Source organism: Rhamphochromis longiceps, linkage group LG20 (genome assembly GCF_057381845.1).
Source record: "Rhamphochromis longiceps isolate RC_006_pf linkage group LG20, R_longiceps_female_GT1.1, whole genome shotgun sequence".
Lineage (NCBI taxonomy): Eukaryota > Metazoa > Chordata > Actinopteri > Cichliformes > Cichlidae > Rhamphochromis > Rhamphochromis longiceps.
The window spans coordinates 22,438,797-22,462,167 of record NC_140576.1 but is presented as its reverse complement, the minus strand read 5'-3'; the positions used below and the strand labels follow the sequence as shown (position 1 = coordinate 22,462,167).

The 23,371-nt window shown below is 39.2% G+C and overlaps 1 protein-coding gene across 1 annotated transcript; it reads right to left on the bottom strand.

The window, feature by feature from the left end:
• Positions 1–1,499: 1,499 nt before the first annotated feature.
• On the bottom strand, positions 1,500–23,331 carry LOC146645306 (protein bicaudal D homolog 2). The gene is made up of 10 exons (XM_085394498.1): positions 23,096–23,331; positions 20,812–21,147; positions 18,310–18,522; positions 17,980–18,132; positions 14,795–15,307; positions 12,985–13,851; positions 12,220–12,399; positions 8,535–8,686; positions 5,924–6,263; positions 1,500–3,989 (listed from the first exon to the last, which is right to left on the bottom strand). The coding sequence occupies exons 2-10, from the start codon at positions 21,061–21,063 to the stop codon at positions 3,984–3,986; spliced, it is 2,676 nt and encodes an 891-aa protein (XP_085250624.1). The 5' UTR covers positions 21,064–21,147; positions 23,096–23,331; the 3' UTR covers positions 1,500–3,983.
• Between the last annotated feature and the right edge of the window lie 40 nt (positions 23,332–23,371).

The window sequence follows — 23,371 nt, the reverse complement described above, 5'->3', positions numbered from 1 at the left end:
GCGCTGGAGCCTATCGTAGATCTCACAGGGTGAGAGGAAGGGTAGGCACAGAGTGAACAAATCACCAGTCTGTCGCAGGGCTAACACAGAAAGGCAATCATTTACACCTACTGAAGAATCACCAATTAATCTAACATGCATGTCCTCATGTCTGTGGAGAAATCCTGAGTACCTGAAGGGATGGGCTCTCTCCAGGTGCAGGTACACGGAGAACACGCAAACTCCACACATGAAGGTACCTCATATATGCAAAGCTTGCCGATGGATTGAAACTCACGGCTTTCTCTCTGTGAGGAAACCGTGCAAACCACTAGATAATCAAACCTATAGAAAAATAGCTACAATAGCTGTGGGTGAGATATATTAAGTTAAATGTGTACATTTTAATTCTTTGCTTTAGTTTTAATATAATTTATGTACTATTGTGTTTTTTTAATTGCTCTTTTCTTGAAGATGGCTTTCACTCTAATATCTTGCTATTTTTATTAGTTTGTGTTTTCATGAAGTTGGTGTGTTTGTACTGTGGAGTTTCTGAACAAGCTGCAGAAAAAATCTGCACAAAAGAATCATGTCCAGACCAATCCCACCACCCCCTCCTTTCTAGTCAAACTAGCCAGAAGAGCTTTGTGACTCTATGACCAAACTTTATTGCGCAGCATGCTGCATTATTCAGCTGTCTAGGCTTAGATTTTCAAATGAGAACTTACTGGGAATACCACCTACAAAACCACAAAAATTAACCACAAACCAGTATCCTGCTGTATTTACAATGTAATAAACTGACAGGATATACGTGCATGCAGGCATGTGAAAAAGAACACTTTTACAAGACTATGGAAAGTCCTGTGAAAAGCTATGTGGGGCATGCTCCTGTTTCCATAGGAATTGAAAGACTTGAATTAAAAGAAAGAATTGAAAACAGCTGCAAGGCACTGTTAATGAGATACACACAATTAATCACCAACAAGTGTGACCATCTCTATAAAAGCAGAAGTTATGGCAGTTTGCAGGACTGAGCATTACACAGATCATCAGACTGTGCACTTCTCAGAGAAACTGCAAAAAAACCCCAAGAGCGACAGCTTTGACCCTACAGAGTGTTAGCAATGACTTACTGCATGACAGCTTAATTAGGGAAAGACTGAACAGGTATGACTTGTTTGGAAGGACTGCCAAAAGAATGCATCTTCTCTCTAATTAGAACAAAGCAGTATGGGTTAGGTTTGTAAAGTTACATCTGAAAAAAACAAGACTTTTGGAGCAATCTACTGTAGATGGACACCAAAATGGAGACATCTGGCCACAATGCCCAGCATCACATATCAGCACAAACATCTCATACCATGACATGGTAGTGTCAATTCACAATTCAACTACAAACTATTGAATTGTGGGGTGTACTTCGTTTTTCACAGGACTGCACAGACTCCTTTTCCCCATAAGTGCAGTATAAGAAAAATACCAAAGTCACTCACTCAAAACCACGAGCACTATACGGTGTTGGCTTGTTTTTATTCTTCATGACAAAAGTGGATAGAAGGTCAATGAAAGGTCAACTTTGCATACACAAAAAGTTGAGGACCTCAAATGTGTTATGTGGAGTGTGTGCTTGTCAACAATTTACACAGAATGCAGACCACATAAATACAGTTAAAATATTATACAAGAGTGGCAATTAAATTATACACACATCTGCACAGAGTGACTTAAATCAATGTACAACCTTCAGTGTGAAAATGACATTATGTTAAAGTATTTTCACTTTTTAGCCAGAGTGTGTGGACATAACTTCAATAAATAAATGGAGGAGCTAACCCGGCAGTCTACAATCTTTGATACATTAGGTCCAAATGTATTCAGAATATTAAAAGAAAGTTCAGTAGTTGTAACAGTTGTCTAAAATATCAATCAGCTAATTTTGATTCATTTAAGTTATTACTTAATCCTTAATGACGTAACATGATTAATAAATACAAGGCATGCCAGCTAAAAAGTGAAAATATTTTACCAAAATGAGATATCACTTTTTTCAGTACTAACACTGCTCAGTGAGTTTATTTAAAATAATTAAAACATTAAAAAAAAAAATACAACTACAGTGTTGAACTTTAGCCTCTATTTAGAAAATGTGACTTTCTGAAACAGCAGACAAGACCAAAATCAAGGCACAAAAAACCAAAACAAAACACCAGCTAACCAAAAATAAAACCTCATCAGCAGGATGCGGCTTCTTCTAGTAAAGAGGAAAGTTGAGTTTTAGTAAGTGTCAACATTTTCTAGTATTAATTTCTCCGTTTTCAAACAGCTTTTCCCAAATGCAATTGAAAGGACCACGATTGGTCGTGTTAAGTCAGTTTAATACATTGTAAGTTGCCTTCAGTGAAAAAAAAAGGTGAGGTTACAGTGCCAATGTCAACCTGTGCAATGCTGTCTTCAAGTCAAAGTCCATATATCATACTGCTCTTTAAGCAGTCCCTTTAGAGGTATCAAGTGACACATGTACATTTACATGCTATTCTTCATTGCAAACCTTTAGCAAAGCAGTGTCATGTCTGAGTTCCCACACACTTTAAATGAAGCAGCTTTTTCAGATTTATTTATTCTTGATTCTAAGCCATAATGTGCAAATAGATGCAAACTTCAATGTAATGCTTCGGGTATCAGTATTTATTTCTACTTTCTATAAGCAGCAACCCCAGCAATACCTGGTATTAGCATTTCAAACTGAAAACAACACATGCTGTAGAGAAGCAGCCTGCTTGCTGTGGATGATACTAGGTTATTACTATTCATTTATTTTGGTGGCACAAAAAGCATGATGACATTATGCTATGAAATACAAAACACGAATATTGTTGATTAGCTGTTCAAAGGAGCAAAGAGAAAGCAGATATCGAATGGAAAATGTTGTCACAGTAATGAAGAGAAATGACAATGGAGGATTTTACTAAAAGGTTTAGGGGAAACCAGGCCACTTTGTTCTAATGATGTAAGACAGTGACTTCCAAAATCTTCTTATATTAAGAGATGCAAATATCTGTTGTAAAATAGCTGCAGCCAGCCATTGGTAACGGAAAATGAGGCTAGGTTTCAAAGCCCAAAGCCTTAAACAGTAGATTGTATACAGGCACTGTCCTGACTTGGTCTGCATAGTTTGCGAAGATGCACATTACAGATTTCCCAAATCATGCATCTCACCACTCAGTGTCTGAACTGAGGTGATGAATGTATGGCTGATATTTTCCATATGAAATGTCATGTTTACTGACCTCTCTTTAAAGGGTGTGCCTGAAATCTAAGAACCAGAAATGGCGTAATAGAAAGAGCATGTAACTGCACCACCAGTAAAAGGAAGAATCTCAAGACAACAATAAGCTCTACTTTTAAGGTAAGGCTGCAGTGTTCTATAAAAAACTACCTGGGAGAGCTACCACAGATCATCTAATGGTTTACCAACACTAAAGACGCCAGATGGGCCTGATACATCAAGCCAGACTAAAGGCAAGAATGTAAGACATAGAGCCTTCAGAGAACAGATCATAGCCTTGAATCAAAGTCTGAGGACAGTAAATATTGTACAAGGAGAGTCTCTGAAATAAATACTGCCAATGGTTCAGTACAACACAAAGCCTTGAACAGGACCAGATGGAAGTTGGAACCACTTTGGACAACACAGGTAATGACTTCACAAAGAAATGAGCAGCACATTTGTCTCTTCATCCTTCTTCGGGCTGCATGCAGGCTTCTCCACTCCAAGCAGAGAAGACCAAAAGGGTGGGATGAGAGTTTTTTTTTTTTTGTTTTTTTTTTTTTAAATACTTTTTTTTCCTGTCCATGGTTCTGGTAGGTAGAGTGGGGAATGTAGCATCATATCTGGGATGGACAGGATGTCTCAGGTCAGGGAAGGAGGAGGGAGCCAAGGAGTCAACATGAAGACAGGTCCTTATGGAGAAGAAGGGTTTTGGAGTAATGGGAGGAGTGTTTCAGCGCTACAAAGACAAGGTGAGACAGAGACAAAAAGGAAAAAAATATTTAGTCTGACTTAAGAACTTTAAAAAGTTTAGTGGAAAATGGTAAGGGTAAATTATAAGGATAAACAGATCAATACAACATAGAGCACAAAAGGTTAGCAATTTAGGGGTGATCAGTTAAAATAAGCAAAAATCTTAACCAAACTAAACACTAACCCTAAACTAAAGCTGTGCAAAAACAAGACTGTTCAAGATAAAAGCAAGCACTGAGAAGGTATTTGATCAAAGTTGTTTGTTTGGTCTGTTATGCAAACAGCATAACAATTCACATGTTAGGAAATATGAAGATGAAGTCTTGGCACTGTAAGTACGCTTTCAATTTTGGAAAAGCCTTTTTAAAAACTGCTAACGTTGAAGCATGTGTTCTTTCAGTGCCCTCTAGTTCATTACTAGCACTGTCAGTGCGCCCCAGGGTGGCTGTGGCTACAATGTAGCTTGCCATCACCAGTGTGTGAATGTGTGTGTGAATGGGTGGATGACTGGATATGTAAAGCGCTTTGGGGTCCTTAGGGACTAGTAAAGCGCTATATAAATACAGGCCATTTACCATTTCATTGATATCAATGATAGTTTATTAGTCTCTTATTTAAAACTTGTTATAGAGAAACACTATATGGACAAAAGAACTGGGCTCTGCACACACTGGACTTACAGGAGCTGCTCAGTAATGGAAACCATTGGCATGATGATCCCAGTACACAGTTATTTTGCTGAGGTTAATGCCAGAAGAGGTTTGGAGCTCGTCAGTTACTGAGTCAACAGAGCATTGGTGACTTTTGTATGCTGTGCTGCTCAGCACTCAGTGACACCACATTTACGTGGTCAACCACTTTGTGACTGAGTTGCTTTGGTTCCTAAAAACTTCCACTTTGCAAAAATACCACTTACAGCTAATTGTGGAATATTTAGGAGAAAGGAAATTCCATGAACTCACTTGTTCCAACAGTAGCAACTCATCACAGTTTCTCAAATGTTTGAAAAGGCAGACTGCATGGTTGGGCTGGAATTTACACTCCTGTGGCAATGGGACTGAAAACACCTGAATTCAGTGTGGGTCCAATACTTTTGTCAATATAGTGTGTAAACCAGTTCGATAGCTTAGATCTGCTGGCTAATTTACGTTTATTTTTTTATTGTCTCCTTGATGATTTAGAGTGTGAGCTCCGAGCCCTAGAAGATGTAGCTTTATTACCAGAGCTCTTACTGGCATTAGTGTACAACTCCTCTGTGTTTCTACTTGTAGATGTAAATGATCTTTGTCTAGACTCTCTACAGATTCCGGTCATCCTGGTTCTACTTGCTGAATTGTTAACAGAGTGTGATGTGACTGCCTGGGCCCTTGACGGACTTGAATTGAACTGTGCAGAGTCTGACAGATACGTGTTATGGCATGCTGCTGCTGCTTGTACAGAATTAGACCTGCGACCTGACTGCTTTCTCCTCACAGAAACATCTGATTTAGGGTTTAGAGCATGATTTTGTTGGCTTTCACCCCATGCTTCACTGGTGTTAGCATACACACACACCGTTTTAGAAGAGGTTAGTTTATCTATAGAAGAAGAAAACAAAGAAGACTTCAGTCTGGCAGAAGAGGCAGGTACAACGCGAGTTGTGATGAAAGTGTCCTGACGTAAAGGGACAGAAGCTCTCCGGACTGATGCTCCCTTTTTTGATTCACTTACAGGATACATTTTAGAGCTTAAATCACTGTTCACAGAACTGGTGGAGCCTTTATAGGTCAGGGAAAAACCACGATTCAACTCTGTGTTACAAACATCACTGACACTATGACTTCTAATAAAAGTGGCATCTCTTTGGAGACCCTTGCTTCCGCGTGAGCGGCTGCTGGTTTGGCTGGAGTTGTCAGGATAAAGAGAAAGAGGGGTTCTTACAGGGCTTGTGTGGAGGCTTCTAGTTAGAGATCGCAGGTGGTGAGTAGCAGGAACGGGGCTAGACCGTGGACTGCTCCTCAATGGAGGCCGGGCGGGACTGCTTCTGGGGCTCCGAGGGGCACGGCCTGACTTGATAGCAAGCTCTTTGGCCCGAGAGCGACGGGGGCTGCTGTTTAAGCTGTGTGGAGACATAGGGGCCTCCAGGTCCTCCAAACGTTGAGTAAGAGCCAGCTTCTGCTGGATGGCCATACGCAGAAGAGAATTCAGTGTCTTCTTCTCATCCTCAGCAGCAGCTAGCTGCCTCTGCATCTCATCCAGCTGGGTCACATACTGATCACACCTGAGAGATGCAACATGCAGCAAGAAATAAAGACAGAGGCATAGAAATACATGCTTCACACTAGGGCTGCTCGATTATGGCAAAAATGATAATCACGATTATTTTCACTGAAATTGAGATCACGATTATTTGACGATATTTATTTAACCCTTTAAGACCTACTATAGAACCAAGTCCACCAGAGCTTATATTATTTTTTTTACATGCTGTAGTGCCATTTGTGGGAGCATTTCAAGTTGCTATACATCAATACAACTGTTATAGCCCATATTTTAATAATATGTATGCATTAAGTCCATAGTAATTACATAAATTGCAAAAAAGTGCAATAAACTACAAAAAAAATTGAAAATTGCTTTTGTTTTGTTTACATATATTTCTACTTGGAGAAATTTAAGAGGTTTATCCCTCAAAACTTTAAATACAATAAAGTTGCAAAAAATAGTTTCCCACCACAGGAAATTTATTTTGAGTGTCTTCATAGTTTTATTTTGGAGATACAGCAATTTTTATATACTGCAGGAAAAACAAAAAACAATCCTATGATGCAAATTTGCAAAGAAAACAGCAGGTGCATCATTTCACTGTGGGAAGTGTTACGAACAGCTGATAGGAACGGCGAAGCGTGTTTCTGGAATATTATGTTTTTGTTCCTGCAAGCGCTTTTTATGCAATTTTTGCAAAGCTATATGTGGAACGAAACCGTGACCGAGGACAAGCTGATGGCATCAGATGTAAGTACAACTCCTCCGGTTTCATATGCAAAACAAATTATTGCGCTAGCTTACATGGTTCAGGTTCTACAGGGATTTAAAAATAGTTACGCAAAACGGAGCGTGCTGCTCTGACCGGCTTTAAAGGGTTAACAATGACTTTTAAAAAATAATATAAAATAGTGTGCAACACCACTGAAGTTTTTTTTTTTTTTTTAAACTCTCTTTTCAACCAACGGCAGTCACTCTCCAAATAACTTCTGCTTAGCTTTCCGAGCTTCCCTCGGGTCCTCTTAATCAGCGGTCTCCAACCTTTTTTGCGCCACGGACGGTTTATGCCCGACAATATTTTCACGGACCGGCCTTTAAGGTGTCGCGGATAAATGAGGGAGGGGCTAATAATCGGCTCAGTCATTTTTAATGATCGTTGAAAGCCCAGATCGTAATCGTGATTAAAATTCGATTAATTGAGCAGTCCTACTTCACACGACTTATAGTGTGTTAAATGCAAACATCAAACACCAGCAGGGATTGCAACTGAAGATTATTGTTATTATTGGTTAATTTTACAGGCTAACAAATCATTAAAAATATCACAAGCTATCACAAGTTACAAAAGCAAAACTTTTTTCCCACGGATTATTTTTTTGTAGTTAAAATAAATAAATTAACATTGATATCAAACTGAGATAAATAATGTTGGAAAAGCTTCAATTCATTCATTCACTGGCAACCGGGAACGATGCTAACTGGAAAATGTAAGTAAAAATATGTTTAAAATGAGTACGGTAATACACCCTTATTTTCATATATTGTAGAGATGCACTCATACTAGCTATCCACATGATGGCTCCACTGAACCTGATTCTAAGCAAATATCTTTTTATAAAGCTGTAATCTCTATCCTATTGGAACAGACAGTAGCAGCCCTTCATTACTGGCTCTTCTTCAATCCTTCTTAGGGATAACAACTGTCTGGAAAGGGCCTAGACGGTCTAATACATGGCCAAGAACCTTCTCAGGGCACTTTGGCAACACATAACACAATCACCAAAAACAGAAAAATAATCATTAGTGCACTCATACAAATCCCAAATAAAAACACCGCAAAGAAGAGGTTAGTGAGTCAAGTGTTATGATCTGTATGTTTAACTCTTAACATCTTCCCCTTGATAGCATGGTGGTGTTTATAGTCAAACCCATGTCCTACAAACGTTAAAAGTCTTTCTTAAAGGTGACCTTGCTTGATCACCCATCAGCACAGGGCAAAGCATGTGGTTTGTAATCTTCACGTGAACTAGTGGATTGCCCATAGGTGTAATAAGCATGGTAAGCTCATTACACGAGTGAAAGCAAAAGCTGTACCTTAGCAAGAGCACAACTAATAAGCCTTAAAACTACTAGTACAGAGCCAAATACAATCCAGTTTTAAGACATTTTAAAGCAGTTTTTTAAATGTTTGTTTCTTCTAACTTTATTAAATATATGATTGTGTTATATTTGTCCTCCCTGAGTCAGTAATATGTTTTGCTTCAAATCACATGAAATGAAAGCTTACCGGCTGGCGAACATGACTCGAAGAGAAGAGAAGGTGGCAGCGTCCTCCTTCAGGGCTTTGAGCTCATTTCGGAGCTTCATCATGGTCTCTGACACCATACTCTTCTCCGTCTCATACTTTGTTTTCAAATTGGATAAGGCCAACTCTGCAGTCTGCAATAACAAAAATATTATTTAGTATCAAAATGGGGTTTTAAAAACACATTATGATCTGTTGCTGGTATGAAAACACATTATTTAAAATTATGCACTTCTTTCAAAACTAGGAATACTCTGGAGACACTTGCATGCGATAATAAATGCCGGCCAAGAATTTAGGGTCAAATTCCTTAGATTTGAGTAGCTTCAGTGACAGCTCAACTGTTCCTGTCTTATGTGACTACAAAATTTCCTGTTAAACAGCAATCTCGGTCAGAGTTTTAAAGATCAATGAAAAGAAAAATCACTATTATGAAGAAGGCACAAAATCAACAATATGACTCTATAGTTTAAACACGCTGTATCTTAAGCAAATAGTTTGTTCTAAATCACGTTTGCCCCACTAATGGGATTGCTTTTTACTTATCCGTTCTCCAAATACAAATATCAGTGTAACAATCTCATGTGTAAATGGTTTGATTACATCAGAGGCACCAGTGGACAGCTAACGTCAACAGACTTGAGAAGGAAAACTATTGTCAGTGACCACTGGCCCATCAAACAGATTACCTTAAGTGTGCGTATGTGTATACAGGACTGACTGTTCAGGTAATGACAGAAACAGGTCATGCAATGCTGAACATAGCACATCAGAGGAGAGGTTGAACTCTCTTTCCCTCTTCCCTTTGTGCTATGTCACATCAGAGGAGAGGCTGATGTACTCAAGGTGCACAATCATGTGGGTCCAGGGGACTGTCTAGACAAGACATTGATGAGACAGGTCACCCATACTGCTTATGTGAGATTATGGATGGATAATACTCCTGCAAAGTGAGTTATATAACAAGCACGTTTGGCGTCTCCAGTTGGACTGGTCAGTGCTTTCAGCAACATGCTCTCTCACTTGACCTAATTCTCAGTGAGCAGACAATTTCCTGAAGTACTTTTATATGGGGAAATGCACAACATCAATATAGTTACAGGATTATTTTATTATTGTTGGCTGTATCTGTGAATAGCAATTGTTTTCCCAACTTTTTTACTTACTCAACCTAACAGGAAGTGCTATGTCAAACATTTTTTAATGTTATGTTTGCTTTAAATTTACTTGGAGTTGGCACCAAAGTAACAGACAAAAGTAAAAGCAATAGTTACTGCGGCTGTGTGTTATTATAAACGAGGATAAAAATAGTGCGCATGAACTTTGCAAAAAGCAGCTTGCACATCAAAGCTCAGCAATCAACTCAACACTGAAATCTTTTCACAGCAAACTTTTACTTTAAGTGTCATGTTTACTGTCATGTTTACTGTCACCAGCAACTTTGAAGTTGCTGGTGACAGTAAACACAAAACCAGCAGCTTTGTCATAATAAGAAAATGGTGTGTTAGAATGAATTTATTTTGCATAATCAATGATAGCAGCAATGCTTGTCTGGCTGCTTACTGATACTTAAGTGATGGTGTGTCTGGTACGGTTATTGGGATTTACTGCCAGTCTCCGGTACCAATCCCTGCTTATTATAATAAGGCTAAGCAGAATGCACTCTGTGGACTGTGGCCAGTTTTAGTTAATCTAAGGATTTGTTGAAAAGCAGATAAAATTTCACTCAAGATTTTCATTGGTTGACTAGAGGCCTATTAAGGGCTCCAACATACTTCTATGGTGATCCTACACATAACGTATAATTGCATTCCAGAATTTCCAGTTGAAGTCAGAAATCTGAATTCCTGAGTTCCCAGTCACAATTTTTCAAAGTCTGAGCATCCCCACCAAGCTTGACTGAACAATCCAAGATGACAGCAATAAATGTAAAGTTAAAAGGTAAAATTGTATAACTTGCAATTTGTTCTGTCACTGCTGTGTATTCATGACTTGCTAATGAAGCCATATGCATAGCTCTGACACAGCACAGCGCAAAGAAAAAAAAAAGTTAGTGATGTATGAATGACTCGATCTTGCTAAGAAGCAAAACAAATTCAGCAAAGCAATGAGAAACACCGAGTATTACTGGAACACACTTGACTAAGGAGTTACGTCATCCCCAGCTTTGACGACTGACTTCTGAGATAAACAGAACACAGCATTAGGACAGCTGTGCAGACCAAGCCCTACATGTCGTAACTCTTTACTGTCACCAGGGGGCAGTGTCAGAAACAACTAAGTGAATTTATAAAATATAAAGAGTTGAAGCAAAACAAAGTGTTAAAAAAACAAACAAAAACAAAAAAATGTGTCCACTGCAGTCACTGTCTCTGATTCTTGAGCTGAATTTGTTGATCACAAATTTTTTGTCCTCTCACACTTCTCTTGCTTGTGGCGAAAGCAACTCTCAGACACATAACTAGTTGTACCATAAATTACCCCTAACAAGAGATGACAACTCTTTTATCTTATAACTTATATCTAACACAGACTAATGGTTAAATATTAGCAAGGTTAATTTTCAGACAATCTGTGTAAACCAAGGTAGCTATTCTCAAAATTATGTTCATATAACAAAACAAAAACAATGAAGCCTGCCTTCTATGAGTGAAAGTGGGAAAGTATAGGAAAGCTTGATTTTAATATAAAGCAGCAAAACTACAAACACTGACCTTAGACACAAAAGAATTAAAGATCAAATGACATTAGTTGGCCTCAATTCTAAACAAGGCACATTCCAAGAGACCTTTAAGCCCTTTTTCCTTTAGTACTTACTTGGATCGGCTCAACTTGGCTTGATTTGTTTTCATTACAATCGAGTACCACCTAATATGTGTGGGGTCATTATACCAACATAGCCAATGTCCTGTGATGCCACTGACTAACAAATTGGTGGCATGCAGTCTGTTGACGTCACATTTTAGAAATGACTCTGATCGCTTGGAACCCCAGCCAAGTAGATAGTAAAAAAAAGTCCCTGGAAACACTTACTATGACCTAATGGAAAACCCTAAAAACTGCATCAAGCCGTGACAATCAACCCGAATAGGTACTAACTGATAGGGGCCATTACTTATTCATAAATGGGACATACGACTTGTTTCGGACAGTGAATGAGCTACGGTGTATATCAAGGTGCTTTACAGGTGAGGTTAGTATAACTGTCAGTGGTGACAATCCTGCTAAATGAGTTTTTCTTCTGTTAAACAAATAAATTATTTAAATTATTTCTTTTAACATGTATCAACAACCTGACATACACAGGGAGGATGAGATGAAGGCAAAAAAACAGAAAGAAAATGCTTATACAAATGGCATTTGTGTAGATTTAAAGACAAAGTTTTTCAATATTTGGCATGGTGTTTGTAAAAACAGGTTTGTCAGAGTAACAGTGGTAAGTGTGGAAGTTATGTCAATGCTGTACATGAGAATAAACATGACTGGTGACATAACACCATCTACATATATATGAATGGGGCAGTAATTGTAAAGACTGTAGCAAAGGGCTGGTGCCAAACAGCCGATACACTCACAACTTCAGCTCCTTCTGAAGTAACACTATACTTCCCTTCACTGAAGATAAAGACAAACATTACAACACAGATACTTGCTTACTGTGACCTACCTGTTTGTTAGCCTTGAGAACAGTCCTGAGGGTAGCAATCTGTTCTCTCTTGGTACTCAGAAGAGACTTGAGTTTTAACACTTCCTCCAAGAGGTTTTCATTGTCCCGCTCTGCCTCTCCACTGCTGCTTAGCCCTGAGTAGGGCACTGTACCCCTCTGACGACAAAGGTCCACTGCCACCTGAGAGAACAGAGACAGATATTTATAAGGGTTAGCACAGTTAGTCTGGCAAATAACATTTCTTATATAACGGGAACAACATTTTGATTTAAAAAAAAATAAATAATAAAAAATCTTTATCACGAAATGATCACATTTCTTAACAATAACACTGAAGTGGCAGGAATAAATCTTCAAACATGTAAAAGAGGATTTATTTTTTGTTTGAGAATATGCACTTCTCTAGTTAATGAACTTGTTACCACCCTGTCTTTTCTTTCGGTGTAATGGAGGTTACAGTTCTACTCTGACCCCTGATAAGCCGCTACATTCACGCCCACACGTGTCACTGTAGCCCATGCCAGGCACTGGATTTGTGCAGACATGGGACCAGCTGAACTCTGTTAACAGGCTGAGCAGATTATTAGGTTCAGTGAAACATTTGTAAAGGAGTTAAGGATTTTACCCAGAATAAAAGTTTGCATTAGGGTTACAGCAAAAAAGTTTGAGAATTTGCACTGGTTACAAGTTTTAGTTCACAAAGAACTAAGTAGTGTTGGAGTACTACATTAATAAATGTCACAAGAACTACACTTTTTGTCTTACCCGAAGATGTTTTATCTGGCAACGGATGACTGCTACTAAGTTGCGAACATTGGAAGGGTCCCTGAAATCTAGGGTGGGGGATCCAGGGCAGGTAGGAGAGTCTCCACTGGTTACAGCACTGTCAACTTCTCCCATAAACTGCAACGCTGCAGCTTTCGAAATGAACATGTCATTGGCTCGAGTCTTCTTTTGGACGCTGTGCTGGGAATAGAGGTGTGATCTTCTGGCGCTGCCTCCTGACCTGGCACCATCACGATAATAGTCCAGGGTGACCCGTTTGGGAGTAAGGTTGTTGCATACACAGATGTGGTGATACAGGTTGGACAGCTCCTCAGAGAAGGCCAGCAGCTCTTCCTGAGCAACACTTAAGTGCCCTTCAGAATCACTTGCCACTTTCCGTGTTGCTCCAATCTCCTTCTCCAGCTCACTGATGCGCTCTTGATCTTGCTTGCTGGACTTGATACACTGACGGATTTTGTCAGCCAGCTCCTGGGCCTCAGCCCTCCAACGCTCCTTCTCTTGCTTGTATCTCTGCTCCAGGGTGTTATAACGTGTTCCTGCCTGAGACAGTTCATCTCGCAGCTTTAGAAGCTCTTCGCTAGCCGCGCGCATACGCGCTTCCAGCACCTCCTTGCTCTTGGTGTCTACCTCATAGTCAAATACAGCATTGCCACCATCTTTTTCTGTCTCATTATCTCCTTTGTCATCCACCTCTTGGCTTTGTTGTCGACTACTCTGCACAGCTTCCAGCTGCTGGGTGAGAGAGCCAACCTTGTCTTCTTGCTGACTGAGTGCCTGTCTGGACATTACCAGCTGCATCTGCAGTTCCTCCACCTTGCTAGTCAAGCTGGACTTCTCTCGCTCTGCCTGGATGTACACACAAACATAACATGAGAAGTCTGTAATTATTAACATCAGTTCACAGAACAAGAACAATACTGAATGTTGATTAATTTCAAAACAAAAAGGGAGGTTATAAATGTCTGTGACACACATTTCTCCCCCACCACCTTTACTCATTATAAATTTTTAATGTCAAATAGCGACATCTGTTCAGTAGGAACTTTCAAACCCAGCCTCTTGATTTAAGTGCACCATGAATAATATATTTACATTACATAGAGAGCAATGACAGCTCAAGACATTCTTCATTTCCTGAAGTACCCTTTGGTTTATGAAGCTTTATCAGGTGGGAGCTGGAGAAAGTGCTTGATGGAATACACAATATATATTAATGCTCCTCCTCCATCACAAAACGGATGTGGTCTAGAGCAGGAAGTGGCAGAGAGCCCTGCTAACAGCTTAGCGCACAGACTAAATTGTATATCCTCCTTACTTAGCCAAGCCAGATAACAGCTTTCTATTTTACATATCTACAGTAAATAAACTGTCTAAACCTTTTAAAGGCTTTTAAATTCATATATAAAAGGTCATAAGAAAGCAACATAGGGTAAATGCTTAAGTAATTATCAAATTATTGTGTGTTATTTTTCTTAACTCTGTTAAGACTATTAATGGGCACCCAAGCATCTGAGAAACAATGATACCCTAAACCCTAATTCTACTTTTAGTGATACTTGAAACTGACTGTGATGGCTATAGAATTACCACACTAAACTAATGATACTTCCATACCCAAACGTTTGCAAATTCTCGTTACCTCTGTACACAATCCATAAAATGACTTCATTCTCTTAATAACATGTAGGATTGAAGTTACTTTTTTTTAAGTTCCTTTTAATCATTTGTCCTCAGTGGGATACCACAAAGAAGCATTTGAAAAAAAGGTAAGTGTTTTTCTGTTGCTCACCTGTAGGAGCTGCTGCTTTAGTTTCTGACTGTCTGAAAAGTGTAGCTCACTCAGCAGGTCTGCGACCAGTCCAGAAGCAGGAGCACGAAGTACATCACTGTGGCGTGGGGTGGAGTAGCGATGGATGAGGCCGTTACTTTTGGAGCCACCCAAGTGAGGAGGGTTAGCAGAACTGGAAGAAGATCCAGGACCGTTATTAAAACCGCTGTCCTGATTCTCATCCCCATCCTCCCCTTCACCCTCTCCACCCTGGCCCTCTTCCTGGCTGTCATCCAGCTGCTCCAAGTGGAGCTCCAGGTTCCCCACAGAATCAAAGGGGTTAAGGGTCAAGGCAGAGAGCTCCCGCCGCAGACTGTTTTTCTGCTCCCTTTCCTCCTTCAGTGCTTCAAGGGCCTCATCCAGCTGCCTCTCTGCAATCTCCCTCAGTCTTCCAGCTTCCTCCAGCTGTCCTCGCAGCTCCTCCTGCTCCTCGTTCTTCTGGGTCAGCTCCAGCTTAATTGATTCAAACTCAACCTGAAATAAGATTAGAAGCAGGACAAGAAGACTTTCTTTGTTACTTTATTCAGCTCATTTAGTATGAATGGAAATTGTATCCCTAACATGCAAATACACTTATCACTGCATTTAGCAAAGTTACACTCACAACCAGACAGCTTCAGTAGGCAAATGAAAACTACACTGTCTGACTTCATAGTCACCCAAACCAATAATTTTATTATTGCTATAGCATAGTTTCTTCCCCTCTGCTGTTGGACACATGAACAATAACCATATGACTGTTCCCGCTACTAACACATGACCCTACGCTGTGTTCACTGCATCATTCCATGTTTGGCACTGATCACCACCTGCACTCATGTATATATCTTTCAACGTAGCACTCTTAATTCTTATTCTCATGTATATATCTCATGTATAGCTCATGCACATATCTTTCTATGTAGCACTTTTAATTCTTATCCCTACTTTTATTTTTTTTCATGTCTATTTAAGTGCTATTTATGACACTATGTTTGCACTGAAGCACCGCAGCAATTTCCTAATGTTGTAAACCTGCTCAACATTTGGCAATAAACCCCTTTCTGATTCTGATTCTGATTCATAAATGAACAGTCAAAATAAAGTGGATAAAAATGTATCCATTTAGGAATTCTAATAACAATGTTTGCTGGGCTCTTGCTAGAAACACAGTAGCTTTTAGAAGCTTAACTTAAGCTTAATTTATAACAGTATTTATAACAGTATGTTTGCACTGAAGCACCACAGCAATTACCTAATGTTGTAAACCCGCTCAACATTTGGCAATAAAACCCTTTCTGATTCTGATTCTTTCTGATTCTGACATAAAGTACACATAAAATAATGCATGTTTCTTATAAATAGCTATAATATAACATTGAAATTGTCCTTCTGTGATTGACAGGCTAAAGATCAGTTAGGGTACATGTGTTAACATCAAAGGGCCAAATCTGTACAGTCATGGACAATTTTTAGTCTGGCATGGATATCATTTTAGGTTATTGAGAAATTCTGGTCTGCCAGGCTGTAGCTGTGGTCTCTGCAGGTTAAAAGCTTGCTAACACAGAATGCAACAAAATGAAAGAAGAAAAAAAAAAGAAAAGTTTATACTGAGGGCAGACAATTTCAACCAAAGCAAGAAACTGGACAGCTTATGCTTTTACCAAGTGTAAAGAAAGGCCAGTGTATCTTTCTCAAGAGACATTTTATGTCTCTTGAGAAAAAACATAATTTGCAGCATTGCACTAATGTTTGAATTAAAATGAATTATTAAAAGCCAAGCTAACACTAGTTCTCAAGTTCAGGCTGTTAAAAAAGGTACTTATTTGGCTATATGGTAGCTTACTACAATAGTAAGACTAATAATTGGCTAGCTTTTATGTGGACCACATTATGTGTGAAAAGGCCAAATGAGACATACATTTTGGACTCAAAACATGTCCATCTGTCCCTTCATGTGATTCTCATTTTCCAGTGTGTCCCTCAAATGAAAATGAATGTGGTTTCATTTAAAAATTATATTCCAGACAGAGAGATACAGATGACAAAATATTTTCTTTCAAAGTCAACTCACAGGTCACATACATTTTTCCCAAATCTAGTACTGACAGAGATGTGTATGCACATCAAGCAGACTTGGAATAACTGCTTAATACAACAACCAACATGAAAAATTTACATATAAGTACAGTGTCTATGGAGCATTTTCCAAAGCTGTGCTTATATTTACAAAATATTCTCACATAAAATTATTAAAACAAAAATATCTAAATTCTCAGAGCACATAATGTCCTCTAGAATGTGAAAAAATAAATAAAAAACACAACATCCCGAAATATCTTGAGAAACATGAAATAGTTACACTGAAACATGGTTGCCATGGTGCAACACACAGCTATAATTACACACTTTCAATCACACTGCATTACAAATGTTAAACTGGCTTTGGTATTCGGCTTTCAGTGGAAGCAGGTTTTATGGGAATATACTGTCTAATGAAAAACACAGGTAGTTATGAGATGAATAGCATGTCCTCTGCTGTGGGAGCTGCTTCATTTGGTGAAAAGAACAACACTATTCACCCGGCAACTAGACTGTCCAGTCTGTTCACCAGCAGCTTTTTTGTTACCGTCCTTTGAAGTTTTGACAACAAACATGTTGTGTGGTATAGTGTATTTGTTTACCTTCCTCCTCATGTGTGAAGGTGGAGGAACAAAACCTTACTGAATTATTTCTCTTCATTTCTCCATACGGTTGGAGATTAGGGTTATTGATAGAGGAGAGAGATGGGCAGAGCAAGCGAGCTCTGGCTTTGGGCATTATCAGGTTTAGCTAAAACCCTCGCAGTTACCCCACCACACTAGTCTACTTCAGGTAATTCAGAAACTCTGTAACAAAGGTAACCTGCTTTTCTGTGTCACCATGCTCTCTGGCCCTAGAAATTCTGAACACTACTGTTTCACACATCCATGTCTCCTCGTCAGCCCCTTCCTGCCCCTTGCCAATTTTTTAAAAAAATGTTTCAAATTTATGCAGCAGATGGGACTCAGGACATATAGAGTGGAGATGGGGGTTGTTTATCGATTTATTTCATATTCTTTCAATAATAAAATCAATAAATATAATGTTATACAAAAATGATTGTGTGAAGGAAGGTGACAACTGACCTGGTTTTCCTTGAGCACAGACACCTGCTTTTGCAGAGATATGTTCTCTTCCTCTAGCTCCCCATTGTCTTGCAACTGGCGCAGCTCACGCACTTTATATTCCTTTATTTCATCCCTCAGGTGGCCTTTCTCTGCCTCAAGACACTCACACTCCTGTGGAAGAAAATCCACAGTAAAATCAGTACAAAGCACAGCTTAACATGCTTAACTGTCAATTACATATCATATACTGTTAATTCTAGGGTAGAGAACTAATATTTTCTCCAAAGGGATTTAATTTTTATTTGCATTTATCACGAGAAGAGGGAGTACTGAATGAGTACACCATACCTTCTTCAGCTGGGTGGAGAGCCCCCCAAGTCTATCAATCTCTGCGTGGGCATTGCCCAGAGCAAGGCGTGCTTGCTTCAGCTCTGTCTGAACTTCCTCTATGCGCGTTGCCATGGCAGCCTCTTTACTGGCAGTCTCCTGTAGCAGGCTCTCCTCCCGGCACTCTCCATCAGCAGCTGCACGTTTCTGGCTGCTCACAGAATCTGCAAATGCCTTAACACAAACAAAAACTGATAAGGACAGCTCTAAAACACTATTTGACACACTATTGTGTTACACATAAGGGGGGAAACAATAACATTTGACCCATATCATTATAAAGATAAGAAATGTAAACAATGTAAACAAAGGAGAGGAAATTGCACTTCTCTGTCAGTTTTCAGTGGACATTAATCACCTGAGACCTGACTGCAATGAGGAAATAGCTGATATGGTTCTGTAACCTTGGACCTTAACAGCAATTTCCACATCATTTTTGCAGTTCTGTTTGTCTTGCCTTATACTATGACCCTAATAGATTACAGTTATCTAGCAATAACATGCATTTTTTCACAGCGTGCCACAACCACAGACCTTGACACACACTATGCACCAATAAGTGCTAATGAAAGAAAGATCACATAAGGGTTTTAATGAAACAAACAAGCTACTAAACATGCCTAAATGATCACTAATAATATGGTTACATAATGACCAGCACAGGAGCTCAACCCTGCCAAAACCTAAATGGGTAAATAGCCAAAAATAAAAAAGGAGGTTTACACTGATTTTAAAAATAGCTGAAATCAGAAACAGTACAGCACTTAAATTTATATGGCATTATAAAGCATCCCAGCTGACCACTTTTACTGTTATTCTTACAGATAAATTGATTAATATCAGTAACTACCCGTAAGAAGGATTTTTTTTTTTTTAATTTCTCCCCTTTTAATTTGAACAGGCAGATGGAATAACTGCAAAATCAGAAATCTGCCCACATGACCGGACTTAGTTTTATAGGATTAATTTCTTACATAAATCAGTATTTAAAAACCTGTTCCAGTAATACCAAATACCTTTGTGGGTCTATAAGTATTTGTGACAAAATTTACATTAGGAAACACTTGTTAAAACATTCTTAATGTGCTAATTATTCTTCAGTTTTCTGCATGGAAACAACACTGCATTAATCAGTTATTTTAGCAGAAATTCAGTGGCAATATGAAAACGGAGTCTAATACAGTTTTTGTACCTTTAAAATTGAGATTCAAACGATCTAGTAAATATGGTCAAGTCAGTGTTACTATACAATGGTTATTTACTTAACCCCCCCCCCCCCACAATGGTGGAAAGTGCATTGTTTATAATATGAAAAGCCTATGCATTATTTCAATGTATCTATGAAAGGCATGGTTTAAACATAATCAGAGCTTTGCTGTATTGGCCTGATCTTTTATCTTGAATATCCTGCTCTGACCATATTAAATCCTTAATGCTTTAACATAACGAATCAAAATCAGCTAAATTTAGACATCCAAATTAACATATGTTAATAGCAACATGCTGACTAACTGGATGCAAAAACGTCATAATCAGTTAACACTCTTCTCCTGCCAACATCAAATGACATGTGAGGCAAACCTGACTCAACATGATCACAAGACAAGACATTCAAAGTATAATATTAGGTCACAACTGTAACAGAGCTGTTATTGTTTTATCAGAAAGTGAGAGCTACAAAAAGACAATGACGGAATGAACAGGCAAATTCATGACATAGTCCACTGGCACGTGTAAAAAAAACAAAACAAAAAAACCCCTCAACCATGGTATCTTTATAGGACTGCAAGACCGCAAGGCAACTCCTCAACTATGAACTATAAAATGAATAAACTTAGAGAGATTGTGCTTATATATAATAGCAGCAATTATGGTGTTGATGGCATTTAAATTATGCCTACCAATAATGTAAACCCGTTAAACCTGATAATTATAAAATACAATTTTTGTATGGTGTCCATTGTTTCATGATTTTAATACCCTGCAAAATACAAGAGTTCTGTTTATTAGACCATTACTGTGAAAGCTTACAACGGGAAATGCATTTCATTGCGCACATTTTATTATATAAACAAAAGATCACACAGCAAGTATGTGATATAGGAAAACTACCTGGAAACCAGTGGAATGATGACCTCACAAGCTTACAAGGTAAATATGGTAAATGGACTGGTGTTTTTTTAGTGCTTTTCCCAATCACACAAGCACTTTTTTCTATGCTTTCCCTATGTAAGTGCTTTCTATCTAACGTTCACACAGATTCATACTCTGATGAATGCATCAGAGAGCGAGTTGGAGTTAGTATCTTGCCCAAGGATATTTGGCATGCAGACTAGAGAAGATGAGGATCGAACCACCAACCTTCCAATTAGTACGTGACCTGCTCTACATCCTGACCTACAGCCACCCCAAATATATAAATAAACAATCTAAAAAAATAACATATGCCTTAGGTGCTCCTACCTCTTTGAGCTGTTGTAGCTCCAGTTTGAGAGATTCATGCTCTTCTTCCAGCTGTGTGTGTTTCATCTTGAGGGCAGCACTTTCCTCCAGCACCACCAGACCGTAGCGGGCTGCCTGTAGCTTTTCCTCTGTGGCCTCTTGAAGCTCGAGAGTCAGCCGCATCACTTCAGCCTTCAAATCCCTGCTCCCCATCTCCGCTTCCTCTTCTCCCTCGGCCATTGCACCTGCTGGGTCTGCACCCGCCTCCAGCATCCTTACTTAGTCTCCTGCTTGTCTGCAAATGTTTTACTGAGACAATTGCCTCCTTCACTCCTCTGCTTTCATTACGCCACACCACTACGGCAAAAGACAAAGAACATGGTTACATAAAATACTTGGAGATAGAGGTTTTTGCATAAATTGTAGTGTGACACTAATGGAGTAAACTGTAAGGTTTAACTTTGGGATTAGTTTAATGGGATAAAAGTTTTACTAAAGCTTTAAAGACCAGGAGAAAAATCTAAGAGATTAAATTAAGATCTAGTGCTGAAAGGGCTGCATTATCAGCTAGAGTGCTTTCTGATTTTTATTTTATTTTTTTGCATGATTGTCACACGTGATGTTTCAGATCATCAGTTTCTAATACTAAGAAAGATAACACAATAAAAATAAAATGCCCCTTTTGGTAAATCATATGTATTATTATTAAAATAATAATACATAAAATAATCACTTGAACAGAACATGTCTGACAAAGTGAATTAGGAAAAGAGATCTGGTGAACCTTCCCCCAGGAGTGGTCATCCTACCAAAATTACTCCAAGAGTGCATCAAGAACAACATCTGAAGAACAGCAGGTCTGGAGGGGGGGGGGGGCAGTTTTCAACAATAAGAAAGAGGCTGGGCAAAACTGGCATCCACAGGAGGGTTCCAGGATAAAAAAAAAAAACCCATCACTGACTAAAAAGAACACAATGGTTCATTTTCAATTTGATCGAACCATGAATTCTGCTTACTACCATAAAATTCTGAAGGACAATATCTGACCATTAGTTCATAATAGTCCACTTAAGTATGGGAAGGTTTTTGAGTGGCCAAAGTCCAGTCTTAAATCTGATTAAGATGTTTTGGCATAACTTTAAACAGGCCACTCATGCTTGAAAATTACTCATTGTAGCTGAATTAAACGATTTCTGCAAAGAAGAATGACCCAAAATCCCTCCACAATGATGTGAAAGACTCATTGCCAGTTACTGCAAATGCCTGATTGCAGTTCTTGCTGCTAAGTGTGGCACAACCAGTTATTAGGTTTAGGGGGCAATTACTTTTTCACACAGGGACAGATAGGTTTGGATAGCTTTTCATAGCTACTGGTCCTTAATAAGCTAAATCATCATTTAAGAACTCCACTTTACATTTGCTCAGATTTTTTTTTTTTTTTTTTTTTGGGGGGGGGGGGGGGGGGGGTCTAATACTAAAATGTGTTTGATCTGAAACATATAAGTCTGACAAATATGCAAAAACATAAATCAAGAAACCGTTTTTCACCGTCTAAGAAATGATTTAGACCTAAAACAAACAAATTGATTACTGAGGTTTCCTCACATCCCCATAATTAACAAAAACAGGCTTAAACTTAAATGCAAGAGGATGCTGATGCTATAAGAGTAGCATCGACCAGTCTTCATCTTTCACACTACGCAAATTACTGCTAAACACTTGAAACAGCTGCTACACGACCAAGGCGCGGAAACAACATATGTTTACTTCGACCGGCCTGGGTGGGGCAGATTCCCACGATTTCCTCGTGTCCTCTTGTCTGACCGAAGATGGAAACACCAGCCGCTGGTCGTCCCGTGCCAAAGGATGTAGCTGCGAGTTAGTCATGAAACAAGCATCTGCTTCCTCTACGCCAAGAAACCGGTTCTCCGTGAACATGCACTAAGAGCTTGCAATTGAGAATATTCGCTATGTTTAAAAGCAAGAGGCTATTAATCAGATAAAACACATATTGACAGTAGTCAAAGACCACAGTGGAGTAACGTGGAAATATGACACAACTAGAGACAGCTAGCAGCACCAGGTTTAATCTAACGCTGATGCAGATAGCGAAACGGACTTTCGCTAGCTAGATAGCTTCTTAGCTTTGCAATTTCACCTTCCTACATAGCCTTAACCGAACGGACGCCAACAGTCTAACCGATTAACTAACTAACGGGGCTTGAACACTGTTGTAACAAGAGCCGGATCCTATCAGGCAAGCTAATTAGCCGGACAGCCATCATTAGCCTACCTACATACTCACCCTATGGCTTTATCCCAAAGATGGCACTCGGTGGCTGCTCGCAAACGTTAGCCTTGCACGTCCAAATGGAGCTGTCTCTCTTAAAAGCAACGGTTGCTAATTACGAAACAACAGCCAAGGATACCAACAGCGGCGGCAGCAGCAGTTTCCCTTCCTCCCACCAGTTCCTCCACCCGTTTCTCCTCCCGAGGTCGGGTGTCAAACGCGCGCCGAAACCGCCAAGGCACGAGGACCCCCTCTAGCTTAGCAACGAGGCAATACAACCTCACTAAGAAC

What these genes read in the sequence shown, in the direction of transcription:
- LOC146645306 (XM_085394498.1), bottom strand. Translation starts at nt 21,063, where the DNA reads ATGCTGGAGGCGGGTGCAGACCCAGCAGGTGCAATGGCCGAGGGAGAA. An exon ending in CTGTGCTCAAGGAAAACCAG is followed by an intron (nt 15,308 to 17,979) that starts GTCAGTTGTCAC and finishes ATCTTATTTCAG; the next exon opens with GTTGAGTTTGAATCAATTAA. An exon ending in CGAGTCATGTTCGCCAGCCG is followed by an intron (nt 6,264 to 8,534) that starts GTAAGCTTTCAT and finishes TGCATCTCTCAG; the next exon opens with GTGTGATCAGTATGTGACCC.